General features: G+C 39.2%; 1 protein-coding gene across 1 annotated transcript in view; it reads left to right on the forward strand.

Annotated features, from left to right (window-relative positions):
- Positions 1–27,774, forward strand: part of NAA15 (N-alpha-acetyltransferase 15, NatA auxiliary subunit) — a 92,671-nt gene that overhangs the window by 23,212 nt on the left and 41,685 nt on the right. Inside the window, exons 2-6 of the mRNA XM_033215304.1 lie at positions 12,743–12,827; positions 15,463–15,567; positions 19,535–19,692; positions 21,451–21,585; positions 22,802–22,971. Of these exons, the coding sequence (XP_033071195.1) occupies positions 12,743–12,827; positions 15,463–15,567; positions 19,535–19,692; positions 21,451–21,585; positions 22,802–22,971 (653 nt within the window). The remainder of the gene's footprint in view (positions 1–12,742; positions 12,828–15,462; positions 15,568–19,534; positions 19,693–21,450; positions 21,586–22,801; positions 22,972–27,774) is intronic.

The raw sequence follows: 27,774 nt of genomic DNA on the forward strand, positions 1-27,774 counted from the left end.
CAAGCAATTCTTGTGCCTTAGCCTCCCGAGTAGCTGGGATTACAGGCATGCACCATTATGCCTGGCTAATTTTCACATTTTTAGTAGAGATGGGTTTCACCGTGTTGGCCTGGTTGGTCTTGAACCAAGTGACCCGTGACCTCAAGTGACCCGCCCACCTTGTCCTCCCAAAGCACTGGGATTGCAGGCATGAGCCAGGGCTCCCAGCCTCAGCTTAGTATTTGATGGAGGATTCCTGTGGCAGATTTCTTTTTTTCTTTTTGGATGAAATTTTGCTCTTGTTACCCAGGCTAGAGTGCAGTGGTGTGATCTTGGCTCACTGTCAACTCCACCTCCTGGGTTCAAGCGATTCTCCTGCCTTAGCCTCCTGAGGAGCTGGAATTGTAGGCGCCCGCCACCACGCCTGGCTAATTGTTGTATTTTTAGTAGAGATATGGTTTCACCATGTTGGCCAGGCTGGTCTCGAACTCCCAAACTCAGGTGATCCGCCTTGGCCTTGGCCTCCCAAAGTTCTAGGATTACAGGCACGTGCCACTATGCCTGGCTAAGTTTTGTATTTTTAGTAGAGACGGGGTTTTGCCATGTTGGCCAGACTGGTTTTGAACTCCTGACCTCAAGTGATTTGCCCGCCTCAGCCTCCCTAAGTGCTGGGATTACAGGCGTGACCCACCGTGTCCAACTCCTGTGGCAGATTTCTGAATCCTCTTCTGTATATAGGTCTCTCTAGCACCCTACCCCATAAATTCCAGGCATCCCAGCAGTTTCTGATTCTCATATCTACTCAGGTCAGTGAGACTGCTAAGCTCTGTTTAGGTCCCCCACCCACACACCCACATACCCACACCTCTTACACCTATTCTGCAGACTGGAAGATGCTTCTAGACAGAAATAGGGATTTTCTTGGAATTTACCCTGCTTATCTTCTGAAACCGTAGTCCTGTATTGGCTTTTGTCCAGTAGCTGAAAACCAGCTATTTTATGTTTACTTTCCAGTTTTATAGTTGCTGGGAACTTCATCTAGTGTCAGTTATTCTTATACATTTGGGAGCAGAAGTCTCAGAGGGTATGGTGCCAGAATTTAGCACATGCGACTTTATTATCTGTTAGAACCATTCAGTCGCTGTTTTTTTTTTTTGAGGAAGGTCTTACTGTGTTGCCCAGGCTATAGTGCAGCAGCGTTGTCCTCCCAGATTCGAGCAGTCCTCCCACCTCAGCCTCCCCAGTAGCTGAGACTACAGGGGTGTGCCACCAGGCCCAGCTAAGTTTTGTATTTTTTTTTAGAGACAGGGTTTCACTATGTTTCCCAGGTTTGTCTGGAACTCCTGCTCAAGCAATCTGCCCACCTCCACCTCCCAAAGTGCTGCAATTACAGGCGTCAGCCCAGCCCAGTCTGTTTTAATTATATCCTGGTTTGCTTCTTTGCTTCATTGTTTCTATAGCACAGTGTTAATATTTTAAATGTTAATTCCTGGTGAAAAACAATAGCCTGTATTATTATTCTAGTATTTTTTTAAACTATTACGTTAGATTTTGAACTAAAATATGCAGGTGTTATAGGTAGGAGGACAAATAGTCTGGCATTCCTTCCAAGAACTCCCCAAACACAAGAATTTCAGATGAGGGAATGCAGACCTGTATTCTGTTCAATGCAATGATGCTTCTGTGGAAAGCTGAAAATGTCTGTCTACTGTCATTTTATAAAACCTGTTTTAAGTGAATTGAATGTAAAACATATGTTGAAAGTATACTGTATGTAGTATTTTGCATTTCACTTTTCCTAAATAAAAGTAAAGTAAGTTCCCTAAAAAGTTAGTTTAGGGCTGGGCGCAGTGGCTCACGCCTGTCATCCCAGCACTTTGCGAGGCCGAGGTAGGGGAGTTCAGTATCACCAGAGGTTGGGAGTTCAAGACCAGCCTGGCCAACATCCAAATTGGATATTTTTTCTTACTTCTTCCTTTCTATTCTCATTTGTATTGTAATAAGTGACCTATTATAGAATTAGTGCTTTTGGTGAAAAAAATTGAGATCTGTTTACTTAAATGCATGTTGGTTATTGTTGAGGAGAAATGAATTATTAGTTATTTGGAGGGGCATGCCATTCTGAATTATTTTTACAGCTCACGTTGACAGGAGATAATTGAAATACAGCTCACGTTGACAGGAGATAATTGAAATAATGGCATTGAATATAATTTCAATAAGGACATAGCTGAATTTCATTAATTGAGAACATACTTGTTAGGGTCTAAAATTTAGTTACGATTCTAAGTATGATAAAGTAAAAAGCTAAGTGCTATAATATAAACATATCTCATTCAAAGAGAGGGTCTTTAGTTTTTCATTTTCATCAGTTATTTGGAGGGGATTATCTAGTTTAATTTTGTGTGTTCACTTCTCACTTTATTTTTGACATTTTTATTGTCCATTTGATTATAAGACTGAGTAAACAATGTAACAGTTGAATTTGTTGATTAGAAGATCTTTTAAAAGATAAAAATTTTGGCATTAATAACCTGTATGTTAACATTTAATGTAATTTCTGTATGTGATGGAAAGAGCTTTTAACCAGGAGTCAGAGAGCCTAAATTATAGTCTTAAATTTTGCCACTAGCTAGGTATGTAATGTGGGGTAAGTTACTTGTTTTCTAAATTTTACCTCTACAATAAGGATTAAACTTTTTGTGCTTATAGGATTATCATGCTGATTAAATGTTATCGAGAAGTCTCTGAAAAACATACCATAAACAAATAAAGATTTCCAGTCACACCACCAAAAATACCAACTGGAATCCTGAATATTTTAAAAATCGGCTATGCAAAATAAAGTTACATTGTGCGTGTCAAGTAAGAATATCAATTTTATTTATTTTTTAAGAGACAGTATATTGTTCTGTCGCTCAGGTTGGAGTGCAGTGTTGCCATCACGGCTCACTGCAGCCTTAGACTCCAGGGCTCAAACCATCCTCCCACCTCAGCTTCGTGAGTAACGGGGACTACAGGCATGCCACCATGCCCAGTTAATTTTTAATTTTTTTTTAGAGATGGTGGGTCTCAAACTCCCGCCTCAAGCGATCCTCTCACCTCAGCCTCCCAAAATATTGGGATTACAGGTGTGAGCCACCATGCTCAGCTGTTGTCTGTTTTTATATGCTAGTTTGAATTATATTTGTATAAGTTCACATTTGTATTGTAGAATAGTAAACTATTCCGTAAGTTTTGGGTGAAAACTTTCTTGTTAAAATCAGAATGTTTAATAGCAGTTGTAATGAGATTATGGGTTGATTTTCTTTTTTTTTTAAAGCTTTCTACAATGGCTGTTACTTGTGTTAGCAGTTTTACCTTTTTTTGTAAAATGTTCTAGGCATTTACTATTTCCCTAGATTAGGGAAGCAGTTGTTATGGTTGTGTATCTGTATTGTCTGGTTTCAGATTCTTTTTCCATCACTTAATAGCAGTGTGACCTTGGCCAAGTTATATAACCTCCTGGACCTCAGTTATCTCATGTAAAATGAAGATAGTAAGACTACCCGCTTCATATCATTGTTAAGATTAAATAAATTTTCCCTGTGTAACACTTAGCACAGTGCCTGGGACTCAGTAAATGCTCATTAAATATTAGCTGTTATTATTGCTAAGTGTTTTACATGTCTTTTTCTCATGATTGCTCTCCATGATTTAAAGATTCTTTTGGATACTCAGCAAAGTACCAAATAAGATTATAGAATTAAAGTCTAGAGTCACTGTTTAAAACCAGAGCTATTTGATTCCAAAGGCGGCCCTTTTCACTACTTCGTTAATTCCTCAAAGTAAATTTTTCAGTTCATAATGTTTCTGTTATATAAACATTACCTTGGAATGTAATGCTAGGATTATGACACAATGATGATACTAGATTTCCTTTTATATCATATTTACTGTATTAGTTTTGGTAATTTAAGCCTTTGGCATAAAGGCGATTAATACAAAGTCAATTAAAAGAGATTTTTACTTAGTCTCTTTTAGTTAAAAGAGACTATAAGTTAGTACTTTTAGTTTAGGTATGTCATTAATTTTGGGTGTCCTTCTTGTCATTTTAATTTTTTTTATCAGTTACTAATAAATCTTTTTTCCTTTCTTTTTTTTTTTGAGACGGAGTTTCGCTCTGTCGCCCAGGCTGGAGTGCAGTGGCCGGATCTCAGCTCACTGCAAGCTCCGCCTCCCGGGTTTACGCCATTCTCCTGCCTCAGCCTCCCGAGTAGCTGGGACTACAGGCGCCCGCCACCTCGCCCGGCTAGTTTTTTGTATTTTTTAGTAGAGACGGGGTTTCACCATGTTAGCCAGGATGGTCTCGATCTCCTGACCTCGTGATCCGCCCGTGTCGGCCTCCCAAAGTGCTGGGATTACAGGCTTGAGCCACCGCGCCCGACATTTTTTCCTTTCTTTGAGACAGTGTCTCTCTCTGTCTTACCCAGGCTGGGGTGCAGTGGTGTGACCATAGTTCACTGCAGCCTCAACCTTCTAGGCTCAAGGAATCCTCCTCCTGCCTCAGCCTCCTGAGTAGTTGGGCCTAAAGGCACACACCACCATGCCTGGCTAATTTTTTCATTTTTTTGTAGAGACAGGGTCTCACCATGTTATGCAGGCTGGTCTTGAACTCCTGGGTTCAAGCAATCCTCCTGCCTTGGCCTTCCAAAGGGTTGGGATGACAGATATGAGCCACCGTGCCAGGCCAGTAAATCTTTGTTTGTTTGTTTTTATGAGACAGAGTCTCGCTCTGTCGCCCAGGCTGGAGTATAGTGGTGCAGTTTCGGCTCACCATAACCTCTGCCTCCTGGGTTCAAGTGATTCTCATGCCTCAGCCTCCCAAATAGCTGGTAGTACAGGTGTGCGTCACCACGCCTAGATAATTTAAAATATTTTTAGTAGAGACAGGGTTTCGCCATGTTGGTCAGGTTGTTCTTGAACTCTTGACCTCAGATGATCTGCCCACCTTGGCCTCCCAAAGTGCTGGAATTACAGATGGGAGCCACTGCACCGGCCTGACCAGCAAATCTTATTCTCATTCTTTTTCATATCTTATGGCAAATATTTGTTTCTGTTTCTGTTGGGTGTACAACCTAGGTTGGAAGGATTGGATCAGATAATATGTGTATTTGTTTTTGTTTTGTTTTGTTTTGTTTGAGACAGAGTCTTGCTCTGTTGCCCAGGCTGGAATACAGTGGTGTGAACACGGCTCACTGCAGCTTTACCTCCCTGGCTCAAGCAGTCCTCCTGCCCCACCCTCCTGAGTAGCTGGGACTACATACAGGTGCTTGCTACCATGCCTGGCTGTTTTATTTTTTGTAGAGATGAGATCTCACTCTGTTGCCTGAGCTGGTCTCAAACTCCTCTGCTCAAGTATCTCCTTCCTTGGCCTCCCAAAGTGCTAGGATTATAGGCATGGGAGAATAAACACCTGGCTGTTCACTAGTTTTGTTAGATAACTGCTAAACAGTATTTTTTAAAATTTGGGCTTATTGAGTTACTACTGTTTATGCCATGAAAGTCCTTCTGCCATACTGTTTTGCAAAGTGGTCATACCAATTTTTTTAACCCTACCAGCGATGTATGAGTTCACAGTTGCTTTGCAATTTCTCCAGCCATTGATATTGTCTAATTTAATGACATAGCATTTTTTTAATGTAATTAAAACCTTTTAATGTGTTTGTTGCCTATTAAGACATCCTTTCTTGGGTGTGTTTGTTTAAGACTCTTGCTAGTTGGGTTTTCTGCCTTACTGTTACTGATATTTATGAATTTTAAAGATATTTTCTGGATATAAGATTTTTGTTGGACATATATATTCATTGTAAATACATTTTTCCTGACTTCTCTTTTTTCAACTCTTTATGTTGGACATTTAGAACTTTCCATTTAAGGGATCTTACCTACCTCAACTAATGAAGATATATTTCTTTGTTTTCTTCTAGAAGCTTTTTTTTTTTTTTTTTTTGAGACAGAATCTCTCTCTGTTGCCCAGACTGGAGTGCAGTGGCACAATCTCAGCTCACTGTAACCTCTGCCTCCCGGGTTTAAGAAATTAGTAGCTGGAATTACAGGCATGCACCACCACACCCTGCTAATTTTGTATTTTTAGTAAAGACAGGGTTTCGCCATGTTGGCCAGGCTGGTCTTGAACTCCTGACCTCAGGTGATCCACCTGTCTCAGCTTCCCAAAGTTCTAGGATTACAGGTGTTCTAGAAGCTTTTTCATTTTAACCTACACATTTAGATCTGTAGTGTTTTTAGATTTTTTTGATTGTGAAGAAAGGTCACTAGTTCCACTAATTATTTTTTTCTACATTATCTTTTCTCTCTTTTTCATTGAGGTGGTTTCTGTTGCTACGTCTGTCTTCTCCTGTTTTGTTTTTTTCTTCTGAAGTGTCATAAAATCTGCTTTACTCTTCTCTGGGAAAGGTTTCATTTTTAAAAAATAAAAATAAAAATTTTATTTTATTAGTTTTTTCAGATAGTCTCGCTGTGTTGCCCATATTGAGTACAGTGGCACGATCTTGGCTCACTGCAATCTCCACCTCCCAGGTTCAAGCAGTTCTCCTGCCTCAGCCTCCCAAGTAGCTGAGATTACAGGTGTCTGCCACCACGCCTGGCTAACTTGTATTTTTAGTAGAGATGGAGGTTTCACCATGTTGGCCAGACTATTCTCGAACTCCTCACCTCAAGTGATCTGCCTGCCATGGCCTCCCAAAGTGCTGGGATTATAGGCGTGAGCTACCATACCCGGCTGGTTTCATGTTAAATTCTGTATTTTCTTTTTTCCTTTTCTTTTCTTTTTCTGTTTTTTGAGATGGAGTCTCACTCTGTTGCCAGGCTGGAGTACAGCAGCATGATCTCAGCTCACTGCAACCTCTGCCCCCCGGGTTCAAGCAATTCTCCTGCCTCAGCCTCCCAAGTAGCTGGGACTACAGGCGTGTGCCACCAAGCCCAGCTAATTTTTGTATTTTTAGTAGAGATGGAGTTTCACCAGGTTGGCCAGGATGGTCTCGATCTCTTGACCTTGTGGTCCACCTGCCTCAGCCTCCCAAAGTGAGCCACCGCGCCCAGGCTTCATCTTTTTTATTTTTTTTCTTCCCCCTCAGACAGAGTTTTACTCTCTTGCCCAGGCTGGAGTGTAGTGGTACAATCTTGACTCACTGAAACCTCCACTTCCCAGGTTCAAGCAATTTTTCTGCCTCAGCCTCCCAAGTAACTGGGATTATAGGTGCGCACCACCATGCCTGGCTAATTTTTTTTTTTTTTTTTTGTATTTTTAGTAGAGATGGGGTTTTGCCATGTTGGCCAGGCTGGTCTCGAACTCCTGGTCTCAAGTGATCTGCCCGTCTTGGCCTTCTAAAGTGCTGGGATTACAGGCATGAGCCACTGTGCACAGCCTTAATACTGTATTTTCATCTTTATAAATTCTATTTGTTTTTTAAAATATATTTTCTCTTCATTTGTTTATCCATTGCTTACATTTTGAACACATTTATAATAGTTGGTTTAACTTCTTTATCATAATTCCATCACGTTTTAGTTTCTCCTGATTATGGATCATGTTTTCCTGCTCTTAGCTGTCTAGATATTTTTTATTGGATGTTATACATTATAGGTTTTATGTTATTTTACTAAATTTAACTGTCTTTGAAGAGTGGTGTTGGACTTCGTTGTGGTGCACAGTGAAGATGCTTGTTGTCAACCTGATTTTTTTGAGGGTTTTTTAGGGTGGGTCTAGAGTAATACTCTAGGGCTAGTGTTTGTCTACTCTTAAGGAATGACATTTTTGCAGTATTTGCTGAATTCTACAGCTGTTCGTTGACACTCCATTCTGGCAAGTTGGAACTCTCACTACCTTGTGGGCCATAAGAATTGTTAAACTTAATGCATCCTGATCATTCTTTGTCTGGCCTTGTTATGTTTTACCCTCCATATGCAAAACTTAGTGTACTCAACAGTTTTCAACAACAGACACATGGGGACCTTCTATGGATTTTTGGATCTCTTTCTCAGGGTAGTTCCATCTCTCGCAGAGTACCTCAGCCTCATTGAACATCAGTCTTTGTTTCTTAACTCTGTGGACTCCTGTAGTTTGCTTAGGATCCTTCTTCCTGTGCTGTGATATAGAAAGTGCCTCCAGGTATAAAGTGATGGCATTTCTAGAGCTCATCATGTTTGTTTCCCTTTCTCTTGGTTCACAGTCTTCCGCCACCTGTTAGCACCACCTGTTGAACCTGTTATTTCATATATTTTGTCCCGTTTTGTTTATGATGAAAGAACAAGTTGAGCTTCACTTACTTCATCATGCCAAAAGTGAAAGTCACCTAACTACATTTTTATAAATGTAAAATTTCAGAAAGCTGATGGTTTTATGAACAGTGACACTTAACCCTCTTCTTTATAGGTATATAGTTTTTATAAACAGCAAGAAGTTAATAACATTCCTTTTAATTATGTTAGTCTTTACATCATAGCTTCCTTTAGTGCTTTCTTATTGTAAGAAAAACAAGTTACTTTTAGGCTTTCTGCTAAGTAAATGGGAACACTAAATTTAGCTACTTACTCTTACTATGTTTCTTTGGCTACATATGGTGAATGACAGCTCTCAAGTAACTGCTTCTGCTTTCTCCTCCTCTTGTCCCTAAAATCACTGTGCCTGCTGAATGCATAGTTGATTGTGGGAGACAAAGAAAAATATTCAACTAGTTAGGAAGCTATTGCTGAGAAACTGGGTCTGATGGGACCTACTACAGGACAGAAGTATAAGGGAAGGAGAAGCACCAAAGATGATTAGGTTTTTTTTGCATAATCATCTGGTTGATTGAGTTGAAGGAGGGGCATCAACTCTGTCTTCAGGATGGTGAAGACTTGGTGCAGAATACATTTTGGGCAAGAAAATCAGTTGTATTTGGGTATGTTAGGTTTCAGATGCAAAACAACAGCATTGGAAGGCTGAGACAGGAGGATTGCTTGAGCCTATGATTGAGCTACTGCACTCCAGTCTGGGCCAGAGTGAGATCCTGTCTCAAAGCAACAACAAAGTGGAGATGATGGGTATATAGGTGGTTGTAAAACAACTCTAGTTTGCCTTAGTGTGAACTTAATTAATTGATTTCTTGATACTAAAATGTAAATTTTTACATTTTTATTTTTCTGTTTCTACACATTTTCTGCCATGATTTTTGCCATCACTTGCATTAATTTCCTTCCCAGATTTTAAATATATTGCCTCAAAAATTATGAGCAAAATTTTAAAAATTTACATCAATGTGTTCTGGCACGAATTGTATGTTTTAGATGCACATTTTTTTTCCATAACAAATATAATGCTTTAAAAATAAATTTTCATGTGAAAGCATATGTTGATGTTGATGTCTAAAAGTCAACTAGCACTAAAAGATATATGATGAAACAAATAATGTTCTCTATTTTCTCCCATCCCCTTGGTTTCCCACTCCAGAATCAAGCAACTTCAGTTCTTTATTTTGTCTGGTATTTGCCTTCTTGTTGCTTAGTAATACATCACTATTTCTTCTTGATACATAGCTTTTAGATATTTGTTGACCTCTGGTTTTTGAAAATGAGGACTCAGAACTTATTCACACATTTGCCCACTTTCATTTTCCTCATTCCTTAACATAATTATATCATGAGTTTGTTTGTTTTTTTTCTTTTTTCTTTTTTTTTTTTTTGAGACAGAATCTGGCCCTCTTGCCCAGGCTGGAGTGTGGTGGCATGATCTTGGCTCACTGCAACCTCCGCCTCCCAGATTCCAGTGATTCTCCTGCCTCAGCCTCCTGAGCAGCTGGGATTACAGGCGCCTGCATGCCATCATGCCTGGCTAATTTTTTTTTTTTTTTTTTTTTTGTATTTTTAGTAGAGATGGAGTTTCACCATGTTGGCCAGGCTGGTCTCGAACTCTTGACCTTAAGTGATCTGCTCGCCTTGGCCTCCCAAAGTGCTGGGATTACAAGCATGATCTTCTGCACCCAGCCATATCACAAGTTTTTTATAAACTAGTACAGAGTGTTTGCATTTTTATAACTATGCATGTATTGTTCAGTATTGAGCCAAATTTATACTAAATCCAAGTCTTATACAAGCTTTTGTTTTTTGTGGAGTTAATACCTATTATTTAGGCAGTTGCCTGGTTTTCTGTAGACCTATTGCTCATGTTCTGCAAGTGTGCCTGTATTTCTGTCATGAGCTTATGATTAACATTTTCCATATTAGCAAGCACACTACTTCAATTTTTGCTCTTGCTGGAAACTTATTCCATAGCAGCTTTTGACTTCTGCTCCAGTCTGGAGTGGCTACTCTCTAGTTCTTTTTTCTGTATTAGATTCCCTATTTAATTACTAAGTCCTATAGTGCTTTTTTTTTTTTTTTTTTTTTTTTTTGAGATATAGTCTCACACTATCACCCAGGCTGGAATGCAATAGCGTGATCTCAGCTCACTTACAACCTCTGCCTCCCGGGTTCAAATGATTCTCCTGCCTCAGCCTCCCGAGTAGCGAGGATTACAGGCGCCCGCCACCATGCCCAGCTAATTTTTGTATTTTTAATAGAGATGGGGTTTCACCATGTTGACCTGGCTGGTCTCGAACTCCTGACCTTGTGATCTGCCCGCCTCGGCCTCTCAAAGTGCTGGGATCACATATGTGAGCCACCACGCCCGGCCCTCCGTAGTGCCTTTTTAAAAATTTATCTTAACTTCTTTTAATGGCTTCTTAAGGAAGAATACGTGGACACAAAAGTTTAGCTTTTTGCAAAGCTTTGAAATGTCATTTTGCTCTTATATAGTCTTGGTATTTTGGTTTGTTTGGGTTTTTTTTTTTTTTTTGAGACGGAGTCTCGCTCTGTCGCCCAGGCTGGAGTGCAGTGGCCGGATCTCAGCTCACTGCAAGCTCCGCCTCCCAGGTTTACGCCATTCTCCTGCCTCAGCCTCCTCAGTAGCTGGGATTACAGGCGCCCGCCACCTCGCCCGGCTAGTTTTTTTTTTTTGTATTTTTTTTTTTTTTTAGTAGAGACGGGGTTTCACCGTGTTAGCCAGGATGGTCTCGGTCTCCTGACCTCGTGATCCGCCCGTCTTGGCCTCCCAGAGTGCTGGGATTACAGGCTTGAGCCACTGCGCCCGGCCTTTTTTTTTTTTTTTGAGACGGAATCTCACTCTGTTGCCCAGGCTGGAGTGTGGTGGCACGATCTCCGCTCACTGCAACCTCTGCCTCCCGGGTTTAAATGATTCTCCTGCCTCAGTCTCCTGAGTAGCTGGGATTATAGGTAGCGCCACCAGGCCTGGCTAGTTTTTGTATTTTTAGTAGAGACAGGGTTTCACCATGTTGGCCAGCCTGGTCTCGAACTCCTGACCTCATATGATCTACCCACCTCGGCCTCCCAAAGTGCTGGGATTACAGGTATGAGTCACCGTGCCTGGCCTCTTATATAGTCTTCATGTATGGGAGCAAAATGACATTTTGCGAGGTTGGTTCCAGGATCTCCCTTGGGTACCAAAATCCAGGGATGCTCAAGTCCTTGATATACAATGGCATAGTATTTGCATATAACCTATGCACATCCTCTTGTATACTGTAAATTATCTCTAGGTTATTTATAATACCTAATACAATGTAAATACTGTGTAAATAGTTGTTATACTGTATTGCTTAGACATTAGTTACAAGAAAAAAGTGTACTTTTGTATAGACGCAGTTTTTTTTTTTTTTTTTCTGAATACTTTCTATCTGTAGTTAGCAGAATCCACAGATGTAGAACCCATGGATATGGGGACTGACTGTACTTGATTGATGACTTGGCTGGGTATAGAATTATAAGTTGAAACTTAATTTTCACTCTGAATTTTGAAGGCTGTATATTTGTCTTCCAGATTTCAACAGTATTTCATTTTTACTTTGGAATAAGAGTGCGCTGCCATTCTGATTATAGATCTTTTTTATGTGACTTGTTTTTTTTCCCTCTCTGGAAGTTTTTAAGGACCTTTTTTTTTTTTTTTTTCAGGCTTTGAGATTTCACTGTGATATGTTACAGTCTGGGTATTTTTTCCATGTATTTTGCATGGACATTTTTGGCCCTTTCAGCTCGAAAGCTTCAGTAAAAAGAAAATATTCTTCAGTACAAATAAAATGTTCTTTAGAAAACTAGCTGGGCGTAGTGGCTCATGCCTGTTATCCCAGCCCCTGGGGAGGCCGAGGCGGGAGGATTGCTTGAATGAGTCCCAAAATCGCTTGAGAATCTTGGAGTTTGAGACCAGCCTAGGCAACATAGTGAGTCCCTGTCTCTACAAAAAATAAAAATATTAGCCAGATGTGGTGGCGTGTGCCTGTAGTCCTAGCTACTTGGAAGGCTGAGATAGAAGTATTCCTTGAGCCCAGCTGGATAAGGCCGCTGTGAGCTATGATCACGCCACTGTGCCCTGCCTGGGTGACAGAATGAGTCTCAGTCTTTAAAAAAAAAAAGTTCTATACCATTTATTTTTCTGTTCTCTTTCTGCATTACTCAGTTGTTGGACTTTACTAATCTGTATTCTGTTCCTTTGTCTTTATTTTACTTCCTGTATTTGAACCTATTGTATTTTTTATTGGCATTTCTCTGGGATTTAGAAGCATATGGAAATAACATTCTGTTTTTTTTAAACAGAATAGAGAAATTTAGTGTTTAATTTAATGTTGTTTGCATTCCTTGCTAAACTTAAATTTTTGTTTGTTTGTTTTGACAGAGGTGTTACGAACACAAACAGTATAGAAATGGATTGAAATTCTGTAAACAAATACTTTCTAATCCCAAATTTGCAGAGCATGGAGGTAAGTGCAAGTAGATAAAGCTTTACTACATACCTGTCTGACTCCTCTTACTGGATTGTATTCTTCCTAGCTGCCTTAACTGTTTTCCAGAGAGAACAGACCCTCTCATCTTTGACTTCTGTGAGAAGGTGAAATTTAATACTGAATTTTGAATTTAATATCAAGAAAATGATAACACATTCTACTTGAGTTCTGACTTATTCTTAGTTTGAATATTAGCTCTGTAGGAAAAGAGAAATAACTTAATAGGATAGAATGCCAAAATTTACTTTAGAACTTTGGTTGAGCTGGATAAATTTTATGCTTTATAATAAGTTTATTCAGAAAGTGACCATTTGGTCCTTTGCTCATGAACTATCATATTTTTAATTTATGTTTTTCAGTTTTTCAAGACCTGGTTATGTTTAAGACATGATTTGTATATTGTAATGTTCTGAAAGTGTACAGGCTTTTGCTTGTGTGAAGGTAGATTGTTGGATGGTGAGATATTTGTAGAGCAAGGGGAGAGTGTGTGGCTAAACTTGAGAGGAGGCAAAGGAAAAATAAGTTTTCGCAAGTCTCATTTGTACAGTTAAGAAACATGGCTTTTCAGTAACTATTGATAATATACTCTTAGTATTGAAGACAAAGGAGGAGAGTAATAATTCTCCATTAGATTCCTTGCTTTTTTTTTGGCCTGTGTTTATAGTAATTCTCACTTTCTTTCACTGCATTTCACTTTATACTTTCTTTTACTGTAATTGTTTGGAGACGGAAAACAAAGGAGATAAAAGTATCTAAATTAATCTCTCCGCTGGGTGCTGTGGCTCACTGCTATGATCCCAACACTTTGGGAGACTGAGGCAAGAGGATTGCTTGAGGCCAGAAATTCAAGATCAGCCTGGGCAACATAGTGGGACCGTGTCTTTATTATGACAAAACATATATTTAAAAAAAGACAAATAAATAGAAATAAATTTCTCTCTCTCTTTTTCCATATTATAAATTATTTATTTTTGCTGACCAGCTGAGCATTACGTTGTTTGATATCATTTCTAAAGTAGGCATACTGATAATGTGTCAATATAGAAAAGTATCAGATTTCATTATTTCTGAAATGCAGTGTTCCCTACATTATTTCACTGTTTTTTTCTTCTTCTTTTTTTTTTTTTTTTGAGATGGAGTTTCATTCTGTTGTCCGGGCTGGAGGGCAGTGGTGCAATCTCAGCTCACTGCAACCTCCACCTCCTGGGTTCAAGCAATTCCCCTCCTTCAACCTCTCAAGTCACTGGGATTATAGGCGTGTGCCACCATGCCGGGCTGATTTTTGTATTTTTAGTAGAGATGAGATCTCACCATGTTGGCCAGGCTGGTCTCAAACTCCTGACCTCAGGTGATCCACCCACCTCGGCCTCCCAAAGTGCTGGAATTACGATGAGCCACTGCGCCCAGCCTATTTCTCCGTTTCTGAAATGTGATTCTCCAGCTCCCTACCCTGCCGCTGTAACGTATCTGAAATCAGGTTGCATATAAATTGTCATAATTTCATTGAAAGTTTTGTTGTTTGTTTTTGAGATGGAGTCTCACTCTGTTGCCCAGGCTGGAGTGCAATGGGGCAATTTTGGCTCACTGCAACCTCTGCCTCCTGGGTTCAAGCAATTCTTGTGCCTCAGCCTCCCAACTAGCTGGGATAACAGGTGCCCGCCACCACACTTGGCTAATTTTTGTATTTTTAGTAGAGGTGGGGTTTCACCATGTTGGCCAGGTTGGTCTGGAACTCCTGACCTTAAGTGATCTGTCCACCTTGGCCTCCCAAAGTCTTGAGATTACAAGTGTGAGGCACTGCACCTGGCTGAAAGTATTTTTAAACAGTACATATTGCTTCTTCCTCAGGATTATATCTTTAATCCTTATCCTTTATACCTAATGAATTTCTCTCTAAAGTCTAAATTTTAGTCTAAAAGTTAGACAAATCAATCAAATAAATTAAAAAAGTTAGGCAAATAATATTTTCACTCGCTTTAGGCTTCATAGGATACATATAGAATTAGAATTTATTTTTCCTCTTTTCTGAAAACTTAATATTTCTTTTAACTCTTTTAATCTTTTGGTTGCTAATGAGAGATTTCTGACATCTTTTTCTTGTATATTTAATAGCAATCTCAATCATTTTAAAATAAATTTAGGAAAATAAAAAATGTAGGAAATTTATGTGTATATTTTTAATCACTGAAGAATGAATTTAACCCGTATATAACCTAGGTTCACAGAAATAAAGTATGTTTTCAAGATAAAGTTTTTATATTTTAATGAAGTAGATATATAAGGTTATCCCATGGAATTCCCCTGAAGAATGAATTACTAGATTATCTTTCTAGTCAAATAGCATGTATTTTGTATCTTTTATCTAAAAAAAAAAAAAAAAAAAAAAAGGAGAGTCTCTTTCCGATAATAGAGTCTGGAAATCTGTGTTTACTTGGATTGCCAATTTTAAAAAATGTTTTAAATCTGCAAGAAAGTGGAAAGTATCTTAGTAATCTTGAAATTTTTAGTTCTTAAGGCAATGTAGCATTTGTTTTTGAGATTATGGTTTTGTTGTTATTTTAATATTTAATTTTTTTTAATGTTCCTTTTCTTTTTTGTTTTTAAAAAATAGAAACCCTGGCTATGAAAGGATTAACATTGAACTGTTTGGGGAAAAAGGAAGAAGCTTATGAATTGGTTCGTAGAGGTTTGAGAAATGACTTGAAGAGTCATGTGTGTATCCTTTTTGAGATATATTTAAGGTTTGAGTGGGGTGTTTTGAGCTAAGGCAGCAATTTGAGAGTCAAAGTTTTAGATCTGTCTTATTGTGCAATTACAGAGGAAATTATTCTTTTTAAAATAAGGTAACAGCAAGCAACTGCCTTCATTCAGGAAACATTTTTATATACCTAACCATGTTTTAACATTCTGTTTTCTCACAGACAAATGGGACTTGCCTTTAAAAATATCTATGAAAGCTTTTCTCACTCTTAAAAAGGGGGCATTGCTAAGGTCTGAAAATTTGTGTGGCACTCCCCTACCCCGTTTGTTGAAAGCTCATCACCAATGTGATAGTGGTGGGTGGTGGGTCTCAAAAAGAAAAAGGATATAAAATAAGGAATATTAGAGTGGCATTATAATACCCTAGTTTAGAGCATAAGCTTTTGGAGTATAGGCTTAGAATATGCCTCACTTAGGTTCAAAACCCATTTCAGCTTCTTTCTGTGTGATCTTAGGGCTCAATTTCTTCATGTGTAAAATGGGGTAATCATACTCACCTCACTGTGTTGGTTTACAGATTTAATGATGAGATATATAACATAGCCACTGATAATGCTAAGTACCATATTGGATAAATATTTTATTAAGGGAGAGTAAGAGCAAATAGAAATATCTGAAGGAGGATAGAGAAAATATTGTGGGTTGCTATTTTTAAGATAGACTTTAGCAAATATTTCTGTACCTATTTTGTGGACTGACACAATTTTAAGTGCTGAAATATTTAGCAGTTTTTCAGATGTTTACCAGGCCCTTGGCTTAGTACAGACAAAGAAAAGATAACAGATTTTGCTCTCAAAGAACTTACAGTCTGGTGAAGGAAGATACTGATTAGAAACATTTACGGAACATTTGGGAGTATTACATAAAATGTTGTGGTTTATTCAAATAGTTGTCATTAATCCAGTAAAGTGGAAGTATGTGAATTGAGAGTGACTAGAGGACTAGAAAGATAAGTAAAGGCTTAACTGTTAAGACTGTCGTAGATAGATGTCTTCCCATAATTTTTAATGATTGTATAGTGTTCTGCCAATGTCTTTATTACGATTTATTTGAGTTCCTCTTGATGGACATAATTTTCTTTAAATTTTTGGCGGTGTTAAATTCCGTGGGGATAGGATTTTTAGGAGGTGAAGATGAGAGTCAGTTATGTGGCTGTTGTAATATTTAAGAGAAGTAAAGTCCTGAAATACAGGGTATTAGTGATAGAAATGGGAGGGAGTGGAAAGATAGGTAATGGGAGCTAGATTTTAATGGGTAGTGTTTCCTAGTTTATAAAACCATGATCCAAACAGCCGGGAGGATTTGATCCAGTTATACTTTTGTCATTTATATTGCGGAAACCAAGATTATTTTTCAAATAAAATTTGTAATATTTTGACTTGCTTTAAAAACGCGTAATATTAAATATGTGTTTTTCATTCATGCCTGCCACCCTAAACATTCTGGAATTTTGTTTGTTTGTTTGTCTTTTTTTTTTTTTTTCAGATGGAGTTTCGATCTTGTCTTCCAGGCTGGAGTGCAATGGCACGATCTCAGCTCACTGCAACCTCCGCCTCCCAGGTTCAAGTGATTCTCCTGCCTCAGCCTCCCAAGTAGCTGGGATTACAGGTGCACACCACCAAGCCTGGCTAATTTTTGTATTTTTAGTAGAGACAGGGTTTCATCATATTGGCCAGGCTGGTGTTTTAAACTCCTGACCTCAAGCCATCCACCCATCTTGGCCTTCCAAAGTGCTGGGATTACAGGTATGAGCCACCATGCCCGGCCAGCATTCTGTCTTTTATTGACTCTGTTGAGGACCTCTGGCCTAAAAGTTGTTAGATTGAAGGTTGTTGTTTGTTTGTTTGTTTTTGAGACGGAGTTTCACTCTGTCACCCAGTCTGAGTGCAGTGGTGTGATCTCAGCTCACTGCAACCTCCACCTCCCGGGTTCAGGTAATACTCTGCTCAGCCTCCCGAGTAGCTGGGAATACAGGTGCATGTGACCATGCCTGGGTGTTTTTTGTATTTTTAGTATAGACGAGATTTTGCAATGTTGACCAGGCTGATCTTGAACTTGTGACTTGAAGTGATCTGCCTACCAGTGCCTCCCAAAGTGCTTGGATTACAGATGTGAGCCACCGCACCTGGCCAGATTGAAGTTTGAGCTTGATCTCAGAAAGAAACGTTATAAATTTCTGGAAAGGAAAGACTTCCTTTTTTCTTTTGAGTGTGTTTTAGAAAGATTATTTTGGGCCAGCCACAGTGACTCATGCCTGTAATCCCAGCACTTTGGGAGGCTGAGGCAGGGGGATCAATTGAGGGTAGGAGTTCAAGACTAGTCTGGGCATCATAGTGAGACCTCGTCTCTATAGAAAATAAAAAATTAACTGCATATACTGGTGGCATGTGCCTATGGTCCTAGCTGTTCTGGAGGCTGGGGTAGAAGGATTGTTTGAGCCCAGGAATTTGAGGCTACAGTGAGCTATGAGCATGCCACTGCACTCCAGCCTAGGTGATAGAGCAAGACCTTGTCTCTTTTAAAAAACACAATAAGTGGGAGGCCGGTGGATCACGAGATCAGGAGATTGAGACCATCTGGCCAACATGGTGAAAACCTCTCTCTACTAAAAATACAAAAATTAGCTGGGCGTGGTGCATGCTTGTAATCCCAGCTACTTGGGAGGCTGAAGCAGGAGAATTGCTTGAACCTGGGAGGTAGAGGTTGCAGTGAGCTGAGATCATGCCACTGCACTCCAGCCTAGTGACAGAACGAGACTCCATCTCAAAAACAAACAAAAAACAACAACAAAAAAACTCACAACAAAACCCAGTTACTTTGGTAGGAGAATAAAAGAAGAGAGACTGAAGATAGGTGGATTGAGTAGCTGGTACAGTAATCAAGACCTAAGGTGAAAAAGGGCTGTATTTGGGAAGTGGAATATTTTCCTTCTTTATAGCGGTTTTTACAGCTTACTTTAATTTTGCTTATTTATCTGTCCTTTACTAGACTTTAAGATCTTTGAATATAGGAGGCTGTTTTGATGACCTACATCTTAGTTATTAAGTTTTAGGCTGGGTGTGGGGGCTCATGCCTGTAATCCCAGCACTTTGGGAGGCCAAGGCAGGTATTGCTTGAGCTCAGGAGTTTGAGACCATCTTCGGCAGCATGGCGAGGTCCCATCTCTACCAAAAATACAAAAAATATCTGGCATGCTGGTGTGCGCCTATAGTCGCAGCTACTCAGGAGGCTGAGGTCGGAGGATCACTTGAGCACAGGGATTGGAGGTTGCAGTGAGCAAAGACCACACCACTACCCTCCAGACTGGGTGACAGAGCAAGACCTGTCTCAAAAAAAGGAAAATAAGTTTTAATAATTATGGTTAAATGAACGAATGTTTTTATTTTATATGTGGCTGAGTTTTAGAAACTTTGTATTACACTAAGGGTTGTCCTAAGGATCTTTTGGTTCAAGAAAATAAAATCTTCATGACTTGACATAATTATATTCCATGAAGACCCATTCCTTCTTTTTCCTTTTACTATTAATAATATAGTAACTGCTTAATGTATATAATTGACTTTGTGCCAGCCAGTGAGCAGTTTGTATATGTTATCCCATTTAGTTGTCAGTAGTATGATTTGCTGCATAGACTATTTCTGTTTACATTTTAGTAATGAGGAAACTTAATGAGACTGATTTGTCCAAGGTTACAGAGCTGATCAGGCAGGCTAGACCTAATTTTCTCTGGCTCCAAAAGCTGCGCTCTTTTCCACTGTATTAAACTGCTTTATATCTTTGAAATCAATCTCCCCTTCTCCCTCCCCCTCCCTCTTTTTAAGCTTGTAATTTTATAAATGGCTGTAGTTCTCCAAGTTTCTTGGGAAGTCATTTGGAATAGTAATTTTTGACTTGTAGGTTGTATCCTTAACTAAATTCTTTAGGTTGGCACGTTTATGGCCTTCTTCAGAGGTCAGACAAGAAGTATGATGAAGCCATTAAGTGTTACAGAAATGCACTAAAATGGGATAAAGACAATCTTCAAATCTTAAGGGACCTTTCCTTACTACAGATTCAGATGCGAGATCTTGAGGGTTATAGGGTAAGTAAAATAGACTTTTTTTTTTAATTCTAAGGGGAAAATATGTACAACTTTGAGTACTTTCTGATACAGAAATTTTTTATTTCATTTTGAAGATAACTTAATTGAACTTTTTTCCTCCTACCATAGTGGTTGTGTTTATGATTGGAATAATCAGCTCTTTAAAAATAAATTATTTTATGGTGAGGCAGATTTGGCCTACTGTGTAGGATTGACTTAATTTGATACAAATTAACATCAGGCCGGGCGCGGTGGCTCACGCCTGTAATCCCAGCACTTTGGGAGGCTGAGGCGGGCAAATCACGAGGTCAGGAGATCGAGACCATCCTGGCCAACACGGTGAAACCCTGTCTCTACTAAAAATACAAAAAATTAGCCGGGCGTGGTGGCGGTCACCTGTAGTCTGAGCTACTCGGGAGGCTGAGGCAGGAGAATGGCATGAACCTAGGAGGCAGAGGTTGCAGTGAGCCGAGATCATGCCACTGCACTCCAGCCTGGGTAACAGAGCGAAACTTTTGTCAAAAAAAAAAAAAAAAAATTAACATCAGTACTCCTCAAATAAACAATGCTTTTGTCTGGTATTGACGTGTAACTCTTTAACATTTACTTGCCCCCCCAAATTTTTTTTTTTCTTTTGAAACATTAGAGTCTCACTCTGTTGCCCAGGCTGGGGTGCACGATCTCTGCTCACTGCAGCTTCCACCTCCTGGGTTCAAGCGGTTCTCAGGCCTCAGCCTCCTGAGTAGCTGAGACTACAGCCATGTGCCACCATGCCCAGCTCATTTTTTATATTGTAGTAGAGAGGAGGTTTCACTATGTTGCTCAGGCTGGTCTCGAACTCCTGAGCTCAGGCAGTCCGCCCTGCCTCAGTCTCCCAAAGTGCTAGGATTACGGGCATGAGCCACCACACCTGGCAAAAGCAAATGTTTTGTTTCTTCTTTCTACCTGCTCTGAGTCTAATATATTTTTGTAGCTTCAGTTTTAACCCTTAAATTAGTGTGAGATCTATTTAGTTCCTCTTTCTTATTCTTTCTTTTTTATATGATAGTACCTGCTGAATTTTTCTCCAAATATATCTTAACTCTGTAGTTGGACACTTTATTTTTAAAAAAATTTTTGAATATTTTTCCTTTGTGCTGTTCTTTCCATCCTGTCTCTTTTCTTGGAGTAAGCAGATCAAGAAATAAAGAAGGGTCTTAAGTTTGGTCTTAAGTTTTAAAAACTTAAATCTGGTCTTAAGTTTTAAAAATTTCTAAGATTAGCTTGGAGGCTTCATTATGTTCTTAACAAATATTTCTTTGCCTTCATAAAGCTACACAATATGGACGTTTGAAGTATTTTCTATTATTGTTCCCATCATTGTGTTGTAAAATGCTTAGGGTTGTGGGATAAATTAATATGATCTTTTTCTTTTCTTTTTTGAGACAGAGTCTCGCTCTGTCACCAGGCTGGAGTGCAGTGGCGCATCTTGGCTCACTGCAGCCTCTGCCTCCCGGGTTCAAGTGATTCTCCTGCTTCAGCCTCCCGAGTAGCTGGGACCATGGGCGTGCGCCACTATGCCCAGCTAATTTTTGTATTTTTGATAGAGACGGGGTTTCACCATGTTGGCCAGGACGGTCTCGATCTCTTGACCTCGTGATCCGCCCTCAGCCTCCCAAAGTGCTGGGATTACAGGCGTGAGCCACTGCGCCCGGCCTAATATTAAAGGAGCACTTGCTGTTACTGAAAACCTAAGAAAAAGTGTTTATTATTTTCCAGGAAACGAGATATCAATTACTTCAGCTTCGACCTGCACAGAGAGCATCATGGATTGGTTATGCTATTGCTTACCATTTATTAGAAGATTATGAAATGGCAGCAAAGATTTTAGAAGAATTTAGGAAAACACAACAGGTAATAATAACTAGAAGCCATTTTACTAAGTCTGATTCTAAGTATAACTGAAAAAAGAAAGTGCATTCTCTGGCTTATAATTTTGAAATAGTTTCAAACTTAAAGAAAAGTTGCAAGAATAGCATGAAGAACTCTGCATAGGGGTTCATTCATGCTAAACTAACTGTTAATATTTGGTGCATTTACTTTAAAAATCTGTGTATCTATTTGTCTATTTTAATTTTCTTCCTTAAACTTTTGAGAGTAATTGCAAGACATCATGCTCCTTTACCCCTAAATGCTTTAGTGTGTATTTTCTAAAAGTAGTTGTCAGTTCTCTAGATAGTATTATATGGATAGATTATAAAAATTAGAAAATTTAACATTGATAGATAGACTGTTATCCCCAGCCCATATTCAAAATTTACTAATTGTCCTAGTTATAGCCTTTCTAGCGATTTAATTTCATTGCAGTATCCAATTAAGAATCATACCTTATATTTAGTTATCATTTCTCTTCAGCCTCTTTTAATCTGAAACAGTTTTGAAAACTTCCTTTGTGTATTATGACATAGACATTTCTGAAGAAGGCTGTGCTTTTGTAGGATGTCCCTCAGTTTGGATTTTTCTGATGGTTCCTCATTGTTAGATAGAGTTTTGTAATTTTGGCAGGAAACCACATAAATGATGTTGGGTCCTTCTCAGTTCATTACATCAAGAGGCACATGCCATCAGTTTGTTCCATTTGATTACATGGTGAAAGTTGTATTTGCAACTGTAAACTTATTTTTCTCTCTTTGTGTTTAATATGCAGTTTGAGACTGAATAGCCTGTTGCTCATCAAACTTTCACCCTCTAGTTTTAGCATTCATTGATTATGATTCTTGTGTGAATCAACCATTACTATGATAGTTGCAAATGGTGATTCTCTTAACTCTTGTCATTCCTTGTGGGTTTATTATTTGGCATTCTACTGCTGAGTAAGAGCTTTCCCTTCTTCCCCATATTTATTGTATGTAAGGACTTGTGGATTATTATTTTGTTCAACCTGTTATATCCTAATATTGTCATTATTTACTTGGTTGCTCTATAGACAGATACTTAAGAATATTTTTGAAATTAGTTTTTTCAAGCAGGTATTATCCTTTGACTTCTTACATGTTTTTGAGTATTGTGAACAATTTTCTGATATGAAAATAAAATTCTTACTGTCAGTATTCCTTATATCCATATGCAGACATCCCCTGATAAGGTGGATTATGAATATAGTGAACTACTCTTATATCAGAATCAAGTTCTTCGGGAAGCAGGTCTCTATAGAGAAGCTTTGGAACATCTTTGTACCTATGAAAAGCAGATTTGTGATAAACTTGCTGTAGAAGAAACCAAAGGTATTTTTAAAAGAATGTCATTTATTCTAATATTGAAATATGACGAAGAGCAAGGCTGAAAAATCTAGTTGCTGCTGACAGTTTCATATAATTCAGCTTTTTGATGATAGAAAATCTATTTCTTACTCATATACTTTGAATAATTTGTAATGTGGGAAAATGTACATTTAAACAATATTATAGATAGAGGAGAATTGATTGTGAACAATAAAAAGTAGTTGAATGAAATGACTCATAACATTCTTTAAAATATCTTTGTATTAAAAATATTATGGAATTTAATCAAAACACAAGAGACAATTAGTTTTATAAGACAGAGGATTACATTTCTTAGAAACAGTTTGTTAATTACAGTGTATGTAGTGTGTGCCAGATTTATTGCTAATAATATATATTGATGAATCAGTCTTTACTAAAATACATATAGGATATTTCTGAGAGTCTTTATGGTTAATCTGAATGTCTTTGATGACATAGAAAGAATATGAATTCTGGAAGAAAGGGAGAGCAGAGATTTGGGTTCATAATGTGTAGATTGTGATAGAAGGGGTAGATTCCACTCAGCAGAGGGCTGAGAAAAACAAGTCTTAACAGTTTTAGAAGTTGAGGGTGTGATTATAGAAAATGAAAGAAGAATAACAAGTAATGAAAGGATAAGTGAGTTTTTAAAAAAATTACCTTCTGAAATGTTGCTTTGTCCTTGCTAGTCTAGGGAACTGAAGTTTGCTGGTTTCAAATTCCCTTGGTTCACCTTGAGGTTGAACACTGGAAAAGTTTAATATACATCCACGTGCATAATAGGTATAGCCATTGTTTGCCAGATGAACTTTCGTCAGAGGATATTGCTACCGACAAGAAAAACTGGAAGTCTAAGGCTTCTGTAGGAAGCTCTCTTATGAACTGCAGATCCAAGACAACCTTCTTTCATTTGAAGTAGTCATTCTTTAGTAGTCTGTTAATCATAAAGGAAGGAAATTTCTGACTTACTGGAAAGATTACAAGTCTGGAAAAAACTTGCCTCATTGGCCACTAAGTAGCTCTGTGACCAGGGTCAAGGCTTGGGCCTCAAGTTTCTTTTTTTTTTTTTGAGACGGAGTCTCGCTGTGTCGCCCAGGCTGGAGTGCAGTGGCGCGATCTCGGCTCACTGCAAGCTCCGCCTCCCGGATTCCCGCCATTCTCCTGCCTCAGCCTCCCGAGTAGCTGGGACTACAGGCGCCCTCCACCGCGCCCGGCTAGTTTTTTGTATTTTTAGTAGAGACGGGGTTTCACCGTGTTAGCCAGGATGGTCTCGATCTCCTGACCTCGTGATCCGCCCACCTCGGCCTCCCAAAGTGCTGGGATTACAGGCTTGAGCCACCGCGCCCGGCCCTCAAGTTTCTTTATGGAAATAAATGACAGATTGTTTCATTTGATCCCTTTGATAATTGTATTAATGAGGAAGAATGGCAGATAGGTCAAATTAGATAAAGGACTCACAACTGACCAGTGGATTTTTAGCAATTTAGAAGTCATTGGTGACCTTAACAAAAGCACTTTCTGAGCCTCTAGAAGAAGGATGGTAAAAGCCCAAACATCAAGTCTATTTAAAAGAGATTGAGAGTAGAGGAACTGAAGATAGGAAGCATACGTGACTCAGTTGAGGAGTTTTGCTGTAAAGGAAACAAATGGGGGTGCTGGTAGATGAAATGGGATGCAGGCTCAAAAGAAGTTTTTTTTTGTTTGTTTTTGTTTTTTTCATAGTGTGTATTTGTGCTGACTGGGGAGTGATCCAATAGAGATAGAATATTTGATACGGTAGAGAGGATGTCATGTGGTAGATTGATGTCATGTGAAGGATTAATCTTAGGTAAGAACATGAATAGTTCATCCACATCCACAAGTGGTGGTGGAGTATAAGTGGCAGGCAAGTAAATGTGTAGATATAATGGGTATTTTGGAGTTCCTTCTAATTGCTTCCATTTTCTACATGACATGAGAAATAAGGCTATCCGCTCATTCCACAAAATATGTATTGAATACCTACTTTGAGTTAGGTAATAGGACAGGGTATATAAAGAGAATAGAAGGGAAGTGAGGGTAGAATCAATCTTTGGAAATTCTAGCAATCTTTAGAAATTCAAGGTAGTGTTGTTGGTAGGGATAGTTGGGGAGAAGATAAGATGGTCAAGATGACTCAGGAACTTCTTAGAGTGGATGAATGGGCACAGTTAGGCAAAAAAAAAAGAAAAATTGTTTTTTTTGAGATGGAGTTTCACTCTTGTTTCCCAGGCTGGAGTGCAATGGCATGATCTCGGCTCATCGCAACCTTCACCTCCCGGGTTCAAGCGATTCTCATGCCTCAGCCTCCCAAGTCGCTGGGATTATAGGCATGCGCCCCCATGCCTGGCTACTTTTGTATTTTCAGTAGAGACAGGGTTTCTCCATATTGGTCAGGCTGGTCTTGAACTTCCAACCTCAGATGATCTGCCCACCTCAGCCTCCCAAAGTGCTGGGATTACAGGTGTGAGCCACCGCACGCAGCCAAGGCAAAATTTTTTATTGTTTATTTTTATACCACCAGTTCCTCCTGCTCAGAAAAGGTAGAAGACAGAGGGAAGGAAAAGAGGATGGGTGTAGTGTAGAGGGGAGTAAAGGTGCAGGTTATTTTTATTTTTTATTTTAGAGGTGAGGTCTCACTGTGTTGCCCAGGCTGGACTTGAACAAGGCTCAAATGATCCTCCCCCCAAACCCCATCCCCAGCCTCCTACTGCAGGTGCAAGCCATTGTACTCAGCTGCAGGTTATTTTTAGTGTTTTTGATGAAGTTGACTTTTGGTTAGTATAGTGCAGGCTTTGTTAACCTTGGCACTGTTGACATTTTGGGCCTGAGTTGTTGAGGGTGAAGATCTCTTCTGTGCATTGTAGGATGTTTAGTGGCACTCCTAGCTTATACCCATTAGATGCCAGTAGTACTCAACACCCTTACTGAGACAAATAAAATGTCTTCAGACATTGCTAAATGTTGGTAAAACTGCCCCTGGTTGAGAACCACTGGTACAGATACTAAGCATATGGGCTTGTAAGGCGTGGTGGCTCATGTCTGTAATCCCAGCACTTTGGGAGACTGAGACCAGAGGATCACTTGAGCCCAGGAGTTCGAGACCAGCCTGGGCAACATAAGGAAGCCTCATCTCTACAAAAAATAAAAATAAAAAATTAGCTGGATGTGTTGGCATACATCTGTAGTCCCAGCTATTCAGGAGGCTGCGGTAGGTGGAAGGATTGCTTATGCCCAAGTGGTTGAGGCTGCAGTGAGCCAGGATTGCACCAGTGCACTCCAGTCTGGAAGACAGAATGAGATCCTGTCTTCAAAAAGAAAGAATGAATGAATATCTGCTCTTTCAGATAAATTGCTTGGATTCAAATCCTAACTCCATCACTATCTGCAAGACTCTTAGGAAGTTTACTTAAGTCCTCTCAGTTTTAAAGTGATGAAAGTAATAGTAATCTATCTCATAGAGTTCTGAGAATTGAATTAGTTAATGCACGTGAAACGTTTAAAAGTCACTGGTGGCCGGGCATGGTGACTCACAACTATAATCCCAGCACTTTGGGAGGCCAAGGTGGGTGGATCACTTGAGTCTAGGAGCTCAAGACCAGCCTGGACAACATGGCGAAAAACCATCTCTACAAAACATACAAAAATTAGCCAGCCATGGTGGTACATTCCTGTAGTTCCAGCTACTAGGGAGGCTGAGGTGGTAGGATCGCTTTAGGAGGCCAAGGCTGCAGTGAGCCATGATCGATCGCACCGCTGCACTCCAGCTAGGGTGACAGAGCGAGGCTGTGTCACAAAGAAAAAAAAGTCATGGGCACATGGTAAGTACTCAGGAAGTGTTCATTTTTATTATCAAATGAGAGCGAAAGATGCAACAGAGAGTGAAGGATGCAAGGGTGAAATAGTGGCTTAAAAATAATACCTTGGATGAAAGGAAGCACATTAAGGATAGAGAAAAGGAATCCTGAATATTTGAAGCTTATATGGCTTTGGAGCTCATGTATAATAGTGCAAACACTGTCTCTGTTCATCTGGTTTGTTTCCTTCCATGAGAACGTGTGGAGCAAGTAAACAATTGGGATGATCTGGGCTTTAAAATTAGTAAACAAAAGAGCCTAAGTTTTAAGATTGATTTTTGATAATTGGGGCTGCTAATATCATTCAGGGATGTGATGGGTCATGCAGCCCAGGGAAGGCAAACAGTGAGTCGGCAAGTTGCTGTTAGGCTGATAGTTTTTTCTCTGAAGATGAATGGTAGGATTAGTGAGACAAAAAGAAAGAAAAGCAGTTAAGCTTAAAATAGGGTGCTTATTTGCTTCTTGGAAGACATTAAAAGGTAAAGTCTAGGTGGTTTTGAATGTGACCAGATTGAGGGCTGCTACGGCAAAATTGTTTTGTAGCTGATTAAGGGATCATAAGGTTAGGATATTGGATTGAGTCATTAATTTGGATGCTGAAGTTGTTCCATATGATATCAGGAATAATTGAGCAGTAGAAGATGGCTTGGTGACAGTGTGTTCAGTGAATGTGAGAAACTGGCCTGGTGTTGGACAGATTTTCTGAATAAATTGAGGATGTGAAGAGGATGGCATTTCTAAATAATGTGAACTTCAATAAAGGAAGGAGATGATAAAATAACTTGGTAAATGATCTTAAGGGAACTGGGAACTCAGGAGGATACCAGGTCCATCTACTTAGCAGCATTGATTTATAATAAGATTGTAAGAGAACATGTGAGGAAAAGTTAAAATTAGAAGGTTTTCTCAGATATTTAATTTTTTTT

Source organism: Trachypithecus francoisi, unplaced genomic scaffold (genome assembly GCF_009764315.1).
Source record: "Trachypithecus francoisi isolate TF-2019V2 unplaced genomic scaffold, Tfra_2.0 Lachesis_group1, whole genome shotgun sequence".
Lineage (NCBI taxonomy): Eukaryota > Metazoa > Chordata > Mammalia > Primates > Cercopithecidae > Trachypithecus > Trachypithecus francoisi.